The 12,395-nt window shown below is 36.9% G+C and overlaps 2 protein-coding genes across 2 annotated transcripts in view; one reads left to right on the forward strand and one right to left on the reverse strand.

The window, feature by feature from the left end:
• Nucleotides 1-6,398, reverse strand: part of LOC107602136 (WD repeat-containing protein 75-like) — a 22,568-nt gene extending 16,170 nt beyond the window's left edge. Inside the window, exons 1-6 of the mRNA XM_016294546.1 lie at nucleotides 6,387-6,398; nucleotides 5,817-5,909; nucleotides 4,297-4,443; nucleotides 2,766-2,831; nucleotides 2,580-2,679; nucleotides 1,932-2,056 (exon numbers count right to left, since the gene is read on the reverse strand). Coding sequence (XP_016150032.1) covers nucleotides 1,932-2,056; nucleotides 2,580-2,679; nucleotides 2,766-2,831; nucleotides 4,297-4,443; nucleotides 5,817-5,909; nucleotides 6,387-6,398 — 543 coding nt within the window. The remainder of the gene's footprint in view (nucleotides 1-1,931; nucleotides 2,057-2,579; nucleotides 2,680-2,765; nucleotides 2,832-4,296; nucleotides 4,444-5,816; nucleotides 5,910-6,386) is intronic.
• Nucleotides 6,399-6,599: 201 nt separating this feature from the next.
• LOC107602137 (signal transducer and activator of transcription 4-like) overlaps nucleotides 6,600-12,395 on the forward strand; it is a 15,467-nt gene continuing 9,671 nt past the window's right edge. The window contains exons 1-8 of the mRNA XM_016294547.1: nucleotides 6,600-6,610; nucleotides 8,184-8,342; nucleotides 9,259-9,351; nucleotides 9,470-9,529; nucleotides 10,658-10,678; nucleotides 10,905-10,995; nucleotides 11,478-11,522; nucleotides 12,084-12,167. Of these exons, the coding sequence (XP_016150033.1) occupies nucleotides 6,600-6,610; nucleotides 8,184-8,342; nucleotides 9,259-9,351; nucleotides 9,470-9,529; nucleotides 10,658-10,678; nucleotides 10,905-10,995; nucleotides 11,478-11,522; nucleotides 12,084-12,167 (564 nt within the window). The remainder of the gene's footprint in view (nucleotides 6,611-8,183; nucleotides 8,343-9,258; nucleotides 9,352-9,469; nucleotides 9,530-10,657; nucleotides 10,679-10,904; nucleotides 10,996-11,477; nucleotides 11,523-12,083; nucleotides 12,168-12,395) is intronic.

The following is a 12,395-nucleotide window of genomic DNA, read 5'->3' on the forward strand; positions in this document are numbered from 1 at the left end:
GCAAACTGCTTGTCTGCCAGCAGGAGGCGCTGTGAGAGCGGCAGAACTAGCGGTTTCTCCAGTAATGGCTGTAAACATAGCAGCTCCGCTCTTGAACGCTACTTTATCAGATAAAAATGCCATCTAAACTATTCTGAAGTCAGTCGGTTCCCTTCAGAGATATATTCATATAAAACACCCGCGACGCGTTTTGATTTTGAAACGTGCAGTGCTCATGTTTATTCAACAAAGTCAAACGCCACAAATAAATCAATGTATGGGAAACACTGGTAATGTATATCGAAATATCGGAAATGTGTTTAAAAATCATATCACCGTTATTGAAAAACATTATATCGCGATACATATTGATATTGAATTATTGTCCAGCCCTATGCTAAACGTGCTACTTATCTTTGTCAACCTGGCAAGCCTGTGCTCACGCGCTCTCTCTCCACTGGATAAACGCGCTTGCTTTCTGAAAACACCGCTTAGCTTGCAGTTTAGCTATCTCCACTTCAAGTCTATTCTCAGAAAAGTGTGATTCATCAACTGTTCATTTACGACAGAGAGAGAGAGCGAGAGAGAGGCTGTGTATGTATGAATTACCACCGTTTTGCCGCGTTTCTCTATTAACAGTAAAGAGAGAGCGGCTGTGTACGTATGAATTACCACCGTTTTGCCGCGTTTCTCTATTAACAGTAAAGCTATGGCTTTAATTCCTTTAGAAACAATGATGCTACCAGCTCCTTGTTGAGAAAGATAATGTAGCTCTTGAGCGATTAAGCTATTTAGTTGATAAAATTGCGTGGCAGCACTAAAAACTTTGTTCCTGAATGTCTGAGTTCGGCCGCAGCGTGATCTGTGTGTGACTGAACTTAACACCAAACTGACATGTTCGGCTAGAGTCGCTTTGAGATGAACTCGTGCATCTTCGGAAGCGGAGCTGCGCGGAAAGTTACAAAAAATGTTGTGCACACCGCCACGCAAAACGACGTCGCGCGCACTCAAAGCGAACTTGCTGACGCTCGAGTATAAATCAGCCTTTAAGCGTGTGTGCGTTAGATACAGTGAAGACAGCGCGTTAGTTTAGAACTCTTCTAATTTTTTTTTTTATTGTAGAGAGTGTGTTAATTTGTGCAATGATAGCCTACCAATGTTAATTATTTTTCAAACATATTAGAATGAGTACATTACAATATAAATGTATTAGAACAAGTACATTATTATTTATAGGCTTAAAAACAAGATGCAAACAATCAGAATATTGTACCTGGTGGGGAGTGCACAATGTAAACATGAAACATATGCCATTACCTATATTGTACAGTTATGGAGGCCCTTCATAATGCAGAGGTCAACTGCCTGCTCTGCCAATAGTTAGAAATGGCACTATAGTAAGCAGTGTTTAATGAACAGCTGTTTTTCTAAATTCTGCTGAGGTGAAATTCAGTGCAGTCATGTATCGTGATGCATATCGTATCGTGGCCTCTGTATCGTGATATGTATCGTACCGTGACTTTGCTGGTGATACACAGCCCTAGTACTTACTATATGTTTAGGGTTACTTGCATGTAATTATGCATAATTTATTGTTATTATAATAGTAAGTCCATGTAACGTGTAACAAGGACACCTTAAAATAAAGTGCTATCAAGGATTTTTGTCTTATAGAAATCGCATCAAAAAGGACCTACACTTCGGAAAAAAGCCACATGTTTATAAATGCCAGATTTGTTCAGGATGGCTTGTTTTTCTGAATCCATGGCTAAGTGACATGCCCTACGTTTTAACATTATGTGCCTATAAGGCCTATCGAAGTGCAGTAGATATTAAAAATTGTAAAAAGCTTTGTAGACATACCTCAATATTTTCAAGAAATCCATCAACAGTCAAATCCACAAAAAAAAAGGATGACCCACACTACAAAAAAAAGCTGAGTGAGCTCTTACCCCTCTACCGAAGGCCGTGCAGCTGGGGTTTGAGCTGATATGACTGGAAACAACAGACATCTCTTTGGCCTCCACCTCCTGCTCTGCTGACTTGGGCAGATGTACGGCAACCAACTGGAAACACTCTGGCCATGCAGACACACAAAGTTTCATGCACTTGTACCTCATTAAACAAATTGATAAGATCCCGAACGTTACAGCTGAGGTTCAGAGATGTGAACGGTTTGGTGCAGGCGAGTTTATTTTTTGATACTTCAAGGTTAGTGCTGTCCAAGCTATTTATTATAGAGTCTCAGTCTCAGACAGTACGATCACTGATAAGACAGTTACATTCATATGCTGCCCTTTTCACACCAAAACATCTGATAGGCTGGCTTAACTTCGGTCCACCCGGAAAACACTGTTGTGTTTGCAAGGTTTTGGGACTAAAACAATAAGCACAGGACAAATGTATTCCCATTCATGCTGATGCTGAAATCACGGCACATTTTTTGATGACATTTTATTATTGTGTATACACATTTCTCCTTTACTGAGTCAGAAAATGAGTTCTTTTCAAACTGTATTGGTGAAGAGTGCCTGCTCCTTATCACTGCATCACAATGATGTGGCAGGAATCTACTCCACCTGGCACTGTGAAATACATACCATTTTTGGAATCTGTAGCCATTGAAACATGAAGAAAAAGGACTCCCTCATGTTTCTCGGACACGTATATTGCAAACAAAGGGTATCCAATGATAAATGTCTGAAAAAATAAATAAAATAACATGAAAGGAATGAAAATATTTACTGCAACAGTGGCCTTGTATTTCCTCACAACACCAACTGTACCTTGATAAGGATGCCGTCAATGAAGTCCCATAATTTAACAGTGCCATCTGCTGAACAAGAGTAAACCTGCATGCAGAATGAATAAATAGATTACAAAATAAATTCTGCTGTTTAAAGGGATAGTTCACCCAAACATGAAAATTAGAGGTTTATATGCTTACCCCCAGGGCATCCAAGATGTAGGTGACTTTGTTTCTTCAGTAGAACACATATGATGATTTTTAAGTCCAACCGTTGCAGTCTATCAGTCGTATAACGCATGGCAATGGTAACAAAACCTATGAGAGTAAAAAAAAAAAACATGCACAGACAAATCCAAATTAAACCCTGCGGCTCGTGATGACACATTGATGTCCTAAGACACGAAACGATCGGTTTGTGCCAGAAACCGAACAGTATTTATATAATTTTTACCTCTAATACACCACTATGTCCAACTATCTTTGAGCGCGCGCACGGCATCCGGTGCATGAGGTGTGTACGCGCTCTGGCGTAGTTTATGTTAATGGGTGTGTTGATATCCAGCCTAAGAGCAATCAACCATAACTTCAGGTGAGCAGGCTCAGAAGTTGGGAATACGTGGAAAGTCCCCACTCCCGAATGAGTTAGCGCGAGAGAAAGTGATCTTTTAGTTTTAAGTTGGTTTGAACAATCCAGATAAGTGCAAGTAAGTACCATTTTGATTAGCCGTCGTACCTACAATGACTGTGCACTGTGTAAACAATGAGTGACGTATACGCGCGAGAGATCAATTCCAGCGCTTGTGTAAACTACGCCAGAGCGCGTACACACCTCACGCACCGGATGCCATGCGCGCACTCAAAGACAGTTGGACATAGTGGTGTATTAGAGGTAAAAAATTATATAACCACTGTTCGGTTTCTGGCACAAACTGATCATTTCGTGTCTTAGGACATCAATGTGTCGTCACGAGCCGCAGGGTCTAATTTGGATTTGTCTGTGCATGTTTTTTTTACTCTCACAGATTTTGTTACCATTACCATGCATTATATGACTGACAGACTGCAACAGTTAAAGTTAAAAATCATCATACGTGTTCTACTGAAGAAACAAAGTCACCTACATCTTGGATGCCCTGGGGGTAAGCAGATAAACATCAAATTTTCATTTTTGGGTGAACTATCCCTTTAAGTAACAGTAAACCATTCAAAATAAATCTGACAGGGAGATCCGGAGGTTTACTCTAAGTCAAAAGGTTTATTTTGCGATAAAGACACTGTCCTCAAAATAAATGGTTAGATTAGTGAAATCAGTCAAAACGGAAGATAATGAAAGACTGTAAGACATTTTTTTCTGCTATAATAAAGTCAGAGTTGTGCAAATAATTTCAATAATTTCACAAACCTTAGACAATTCAAACATTTCTGAATATTTTTTGGAATGAAAAAAAATAAATAATAATAATACAAAGCACACCTACAGTAACAAACAAGCTGACAAAAGGAACTCAATCAAACCTTATCAACTATCTCATGCTTTCTATACAATTGAACTCAAGTGACGCACAGACCTGCAGATGATTGGCAGGATTCAAAGCGATGCCTGTCACTTGGTTGGTGTGGCCCTGCAGACTATGGAGCCACTCTTCTGTGCGTGTGCTATAGACCTTCACTAGATCCCCAGAGGCGCACAACACAAACCTGCAACCATGAGACAACTTTACATTTAAGTGATACAGACAATACCTTTGCACTTTACACCTGGCATTCACAGACCCTCAATGAGTCACCCAAAAAAAGATTCTTCCTTCAGTTTATTCATTCAAATACACTGCATGCAAATTATCAAAAACTCACGCCATTTAGTTCTCTTAGCGTAAAACTGAATTTTATTTCTTAATTAATTACTAAAACCATGAGTTTAATTGTGATTATTTTAATCCCTTGGCAGCCCCAACATCGAAAATAAATAAACAAACAGATAGATAAATAAATACATAATTTAATCTTCTTTGGCATAAAATACAATAAATAAAATATGTGTCAATTAAATGTATTTTCATAGCATTAGTACAATGCAGGATTATGTGTAGATCACGCAGGGGATGCATAGAGGTTTTCTAAAGCCTGTGTGAATAAATATAGATTCAAATTCAAAGAGAGAGGATAGTCTGTGCATGATCTGATGCATTATTCGGACCCAGAATAAGGCGAGATGAACATCGCTGAGCGCTAAACACTCCTGGCGTGCAGTTTGTGTTTCATTGATACTCGAAGCCGGAGAGCGCTCTCTCGCAGAAAGTTGTACCAGGAAATTCCTAATATGGACAAAAGCATCCAGCTCTCGCTGTATGAAAAAAAATTGTTTTCACAGAAAAACAGAAACGTTTGGAAACATGAAGACATTAAACATACGATTGTGACAATATATGGTTTATTTGTGTTTTTCAAGTCATCTCCAGCAGGTAATAAATAGCGTATATGAACAATGCAGTGCTAATTGACATAGCATTTATTACAGTATAGAAACTATTCTGCCTTATTATGTGATATAAAAGTGTTTGTAGTATATAAACAAACCATTATTATTGGTTATTGTCCAGCAGTTATCTGATTTCTAAGCCAATTAAAAGCTAGAAATTAGAGAATAATTACCAGTCAAAAGTTTTTCAACAGTAAGATTGTTCATGTTTTTTTAAAGAAGTCTCTTCTGCTCACCAAGCCTGCATTTATTTGATCCAAAGTACAGCAAAACAGTAACATTTTGACATATTTTTACTAGGCTATTTAAAATAACTGTTTTCTATTTGAATATATTTTAAAATGTAATTTATCATGATTTCAAAGCAAAAAATTTTGCATCACTACTCTAGTCACACGATCCTTCAGAAATCATTCTAATATTCTGATTTACTGCTCAAAAAACTCACATTTTGAATTTCTGGCTTCAGGAAAACACAAAACAACCAGCCTAAAATACTCTGTTGTTGATAATATGAATTATGCATTTGCAACACAACTATAATGCATAAGGGAATGCATCCTCCTGAAGCAATTTTGTCTTTATTGCCTCAGGGAAACAGCTTCAAACCATGAATCTATGGCTACCGTACTCTTCAACAACTTCCTCATTCAGCTTGAGAGGCAGTGTTCTCAGGAGCAGAACTTTCTTCACAGACACAACCTAAAGAGAATATTTCATCAGATACAGGTAACAGACGCACACTGCCCTCCTGTTATTTCCACACATTTGATGCATTCCTCAGTGTCAAATCCACACTGTAAAAAAACCTACAAATATTACTGAAGTACATTTTACAAGAAAATACTATTTCCGTCTTTACATTTCAAAATTCCACATGTAATTCAATGTGTCACTTGCTGTGATTAATTTAGAAATTTGCTAGCAATTTCTGAGTAGAAATAGTTTCTACACCATATTTTTTTTGTGCATTTATCAAAACATTTTTTTTGCACACTGTCTTATCAAAAGCATAGTTTCCTTTAGTGATGCCATGCCTGTTTTTATACATCCTCTCTAAAACAAGAACTGAGAGGAAAAGAAAATGAACTTGTGAACGACCCTGTGACTATTTATTTAACAAATTTAACTTATTTTCTATAATCAGGAAATTAACTAATGGTCAGTATTGGGATTTACAGTAATAGCCATCAAGGTAATTACATAGAACCTCTGTTGTGATTCATAACTCTATGGCAAAAAATATTTTAAGCGTGTATTCAGTTGTCTTGCTGTGGTTTTTGCTAACTTTTCAATGACTTCTGTGGAAACAGTCCTAACCAATATGTAGCACCTTAGGTCACTTATCTCACAGAGTTTACCACATTTAGTAAGGAAGAATATTTATCAGCAATGGCTGACATGTACACTACTGTAACATACCATTTTGATGTGCTAGATGTAGTTACAATGATGTGCATTCCTACAGTCTCAAAAATGTTTCTATAGTAGGTATACAGCAAGAAAAAAAGAGTTCAGGATGTCTCAGAATCTAAATTCTCTCACAAAAGCTGACTGGCAAAACTCTCAATGTCGGGCTGCTGTACACATTTTTTTCTCTTATGCAATATTTTTACGAGTGGTTGCTGTGGGGATTTCTCACTAGATAAATGTGAAAAAAACTTCCACAGAAGAATTAAATGTCGGGGGTTTCGCTTGGTTAAAAAATTACATCTGTCTGTAACTGGTGTTGTATGCCACCCCAAAAACAAAATGACAGAGCGCGGTGTGGGGGAGACCATTTTTTATTTTTCCACGTAGACTGTATTTAGGACAGCTGCAAAAAAAAATTTTTTTTGCGTGGAAATATCATTGTCAATAAAAACACCACCTACCTAGTCGAAACGCCCACAATATTTTGTCTAACAGAAAAGTTCAAATGAACTTAACAGATGATTGTTATTTTCCGTAACTTCTAACAAATATCATAAACCCCTGAACGAATATCAAAACCTCAATCTGCGAAGTGAGCACTTCAAGGAAAAATTCACTCAAAAATGAAAGTGCACTCTCCTAATGCCATATACTGTATATATGATTGTACAGTTTCATATCATATTTGTATAATCATTCTATGCTTTCAAAACAAACACGGATGCATCAGGTTGGGACATTAATTATAACATAAAACGTCATTGTTTTTGCATCTCGCGACTAAATGTCATTGACATAAAACCTGCTACAGTTTGGATAAACTCCTTAATGGAAACAAACCAGATCTCAAAAACGTCATGCGTGAGATTTTAACCATTAACTGTTTCGTTTACATCAATGGTTATTTGTTTGAACTTTCACTTTCCAAGGCTACTTCACTCCTTGTAATGCCACATTCCTTTTAAATGTTGTCTGAAAAGACTGTCACAATGCACACAGCAAAGACAAGCAGGAGAAAAACAAAACGTGGGATGTACACTACTGTTCACAAGTTTGGGGCCAGTTTGATTTTTTTAAAGAAATCAATACTTTTATTCAGCAATGATGCATTGAATTGTTCAAAAGTGACCGTAAAGACTTGTTACAAGTTCATCAAAGAAACCTAACAAATTTATCATGGTTTTCACAAAATAATAAGAAATGCTTCTTGAGCATCAAATTAGCATATTAAAATGATTTCTAAAGGATCACTGAAGACTGTAGTAATGGCTGCTGAGAGTACAGCTTTGGCATTACAGGAGTATATTACATTTTAATGAATATTATAAATTAAAATATAAAACACTTATTTTAAATTGTAATAATATTTCACAAAATCACTATTTTATTGTATTTTTTGATCAAACAAATATCAGCCTTGGTGTGCATAAGAGACTTCTTTCAAAAACATTACAGACCCCAAACTTTTGGTGTATGTTGTTATGGTGTTTTTGTGGTTACTAAGAGATTGGTCTTGTTAAAATCTGAATCAAGCCTAATTTTCATGTGAAATCACTTTTACAGGTTTACCCTGACAGCCCAGAGTCTTTTCCAGATTAAAAGACAGCTAGACAAACTGGGTGAGCTGATCCTGAAAGTCACTTACGAGAGTGATCCAATCCCTCTCCAGAGACCTCAGATGGAGGAGCAAGTCAAATACCTCATCTACCACCTAATTAAAAGGTAACATTTAGATTTCATGTCCTTGGCGAACAATTAAAGGGTTAGTTCACCCTAAAATGAATATTATGTCATTAATTACTCACCTTCATGTCGTTTCAAACCCGTAAGACCTTCGTTCATCTTCGGAACACAAATTAAGATATTTTTGATGGAATCTGAGAGCTGTCTGACCCTGCATAGACAGGAACGCAACTGAAATGTTCTTAAGTCCAGAAACATAAAATAATCCATGTGACATCATACGAGAATACTTTTTGTGCGCAAAAGAAAAAAATAACGACTTTATTCAACAATTCGTCTCCTCCGCGCTGTAGCGCCATTTTTGGAGAATATCCGCTGGACTAAACAACGTATGCTGTTCTGTGTCAACTGCGTCACGCCGGATCTGTTTCCTACGTTGTTGTGATTTGATCTGAACGGAAACAGCGTATCCGTGTGACGTAGCTGACACAGAATAGCATACGTTGTTTACGTCCAGCGGATATTCTCCAAAATGGCACCAGGGTGATGCGGAGTAGACGAATTGTTGAATAAAGTCGTTATTTTTTGTTCTTTTGCGCACAAAAAGTATTCTCGTAGCTTCGTATAATTGCGGATGAACCACTGATGTCACATGGATTATTTTATGTTTCTGGACTTAAGAACATTTCAGTTGCGTTCCTGTCTATGCAGGGTCAGACAGCTCTCAGATGCCATCAAAAATATCTTCATTTGTGTTCCGAAGACGAACGAAGGTCTTACGGGTTTGAAACGACATGAGGGTGAGTAATTAACGACAGAATGTTAATTTTGGGTGAACTATCCCTTTAAGGCAATTAGTGCCATAAATACATGAAACTCGATGAATGCAACACAATAGAAAGGCTGTGCTGGGTGACCAGGGAACCTGGATAATCTGTTTTGGTCATGTTTGCAGCTCCTTTGTGGTGGAGAAGGAGCCATGCATGCCTACACACCCTCAGAAACCTCTAATCATCAAAACACAGGTGCAGTTTACCACCAAGGTCAGGTATGAACCACAGCTTCCACCAAACTCCTCATGTAAACAAGTCTACTTTCACAAGGAGTTGACTGCCTTTAGTCCAACACAATTATTGCCCATTTAATTTCACTTTTTTTCTTTTCAGATTACTGGTTAAGTTACCTGAGGTGGATTATCAACTCAAAGTCAAGACAACATTTGATAAGTATGTTCCCCGAATTATGTCTACATTTTATCTTTGTAACCTGGGCCATTCATGTTATGCAATACATTTGCAATAATTACAATAATGTGCAATACATCAACCATTATTAAACTTTTAACTTATTAAAAATAAATATTATTGTGATGTAATATGAGGAAGCGTGTAAAATTGTAAAGCAGACTTAATATATTACTGTTAAACCTTTTTATGTATAACTTGTTTGTATACAAATTTAAGAGTGGGGATCATAAAATGGAAAAAAGCTGAAGTAAGCCATTGCTCAGTGGGGGATGATATTTAGTTTACAGAAGAGTGTCAATCTGAAGTTAATATTAATATTTAAAAATACATGTAATGTCTAGATATCATACAGATTATTATTATTATTATTATTATTGTTGTTGTTAGACAGAGGTAAACCAACTTATTCCAGAGTACACCACATAATATTCATCATAATATTTACTAATGTTGTTTTCCTACCACACATGATGTCACTTCCTCGAAGATGATGTCAATGAACTTGCTTTGTCCAAGTAAAATCTCAAATGCATTTCAATAAAGAGTAATTTATGATATATATATATATATATATATATATATATTGTTGTTATCTAATTTTCGTTAAATAAGTTTAAATCCAAGTTTTGACTGATGAATCTGTTGAGAAAAAAGTGATTTTACAGGAAAAATCTGTAAAAAACAAAGCAATATTCCCACAATAATATTCTTTGCTTACCTCATTTTGATAAAAAAATAATAATAATAATAAATTAATAAACAAACAATCTTGAATATTTCTTAGACGTTAATCCCGCATCCACTCAAACTAAATTTACAATAGTGAAATATTAAAGATTAACTTTCTAAAATAATAATAATCTCTAATTTGAATTCCATATTTACGACTGTGAATATGTATTGTGGCATTTATGATAGGGACATGAAGACTATACACATGGAATGACCCAACTATAATTATGGCTATAATAATTAATATCGTTCTCACATTTACATGCAACTTTTTCTTTCATTGTTCAAAAGCCATGCAAGCAATGTTTGTTTCACATGTGCATTTAGCCCAACATGACCATGTTTTTCTACTCTTTTCTATTTTTGTGTGTGCAGAGACCTTCCACCAGGCAAAGTGTGAGTGCACTCAACCTCAAACAGAAGAACCAACTTCCTGTTGTTTATTTAGGCCAAATCTCAATATGAGTTTTTCAGCTAAGTGTGTGGGGGAGGGGGACAGCAGTGTTTTACAAGCTGAATTCTGTACATATTCTACATAGAGGGTTACTGTAATTTACAGTACAGTGGAAGTTGTGACTAACCAGAAAATATCAAAACTAAGATTACTGATATTTCCTTGTAGGAACAGACAGTTCTTCATCCCCACCAACAACACCAAAGTGATGGATGTTGAGGAGTCGACTGGATGTCTTTCTGTAGAGTTCAGGCATCTGGTACTTCACTCTGAATTCTAGCACATGAATCAAGACCAATACTGTTAATAAGGCTTTGGTGTTAAATATATTTAAATGACTTCACCCACTGTAGGAAAATTAATTAGTCATTATTTACTCACCCTCATGTTGCTCCAAACCCACATTCTGTTTTTTTTTCCATGGAACATAAAAGGAGAAATTTTAAAGCTTATTTTTCCATACAAGGACAGTTGGTAGTGACCACAGCTCCAAAAAGTGAATAACTTCATCTGTTCCTCTCATAAAGTTACTCAGTGTCAGAATACTTGGAATATTTGACTATTTTGTATGTGCGTGTGTGTCCTTTTTCCGAGTTTGACAACCGTGATAACTATGAACTGTTGTTAGAATGAGCTGTGTGAAAATGAACATGAGGTTGAGTAAATAACATTTTCACTCTTGGGTGAACTATCCCTTTTTAAGAGAGCGAAGATATTTTATGAAGTCTTTGTGTTTTGCAGCAGCTGAAAGAGAGAAAGTGTCCTACTGGAGGAAAAGGAAATGAGGTAAGACTGCATTATTTCTAATATTTACTTACTTTATAAGTGTATCTCTTCCAGTGGGACACCTTACAAGGCCTACACCATGGCTCGAGCCTGGTTACATGATAGCATTTTTGCCATGTTGTTATTCAGTGGGGAAATGGTGGCCTAATGGTTAGAGAGTCAGACTCGTAACCCAAAGGTTCGAGTCTCTAGAGAGTCTCGTACCGGCAGGGATTGTAGGTGGGGGGAGTGAATAACCAGCGCTCTCTTCCACCTTCAATACCACGACTGAGGTGCCCTTGAGCAAAGCACCGAACCTGCTCCCCGGGTGCCACAGCATAAATGGCTGCCCACTGCTCCGGGTTGTGTGTTCACGGTGTGTGTGTGTTCACTGCTGTGTGTGTGCACTTAGGATGGGTTAAATGCAGAGCACTAATTCCTAGTATGGGTCACCATACTTGGCCACATGTCACTTCACTTCAGTGTGGCATACATCATCTTGTCAACAGAGGGCAGCCTCACACAGTATGTCCTTGATCTTGGCATTGAAGCGTAATAATATTGCATCTCTCTCTATTGCAGGGTCCCCTGTCAGTAACAGAGGAGTTACACTCTCTCAATTTTGAGGCCATGCTGATGTTACAGGGCCTGGATATTGATCTTGAGGTATGTTTTAGTGTCTATGTAGTATATATATCAAATACTGTATACTATTGCCATACATAATCAAAAGCTTATTTAAAGCTTAATTGAAAATCTTATATATTTTTGTCTATATTTGTGTGTACGTACATAGACACACACACACACACACACACACACACACACACACATACACACACACACATATATATATATATATATATATATATATACTGTATATACTGTATATGC

The sequence above is a fragment of the Sinocyclocheilus grahami genome, unplaced genomic scaffold, assembly GCF_001515645.1.
Source record: "Sinocyclocheilus grahami isolate Dianchi unplaced genomic scaffold, SAMN03320097.WGS_v1.1 scaffold320.1, whole genome shotgun sequence".
Lineage (NCBI taxonomy): Eukaryota > Metazoa > Chordata > Actinopteri > Cypriniformes > Cyprinidae > Sinocyclocheilus > Sinocyclocheilus grahami.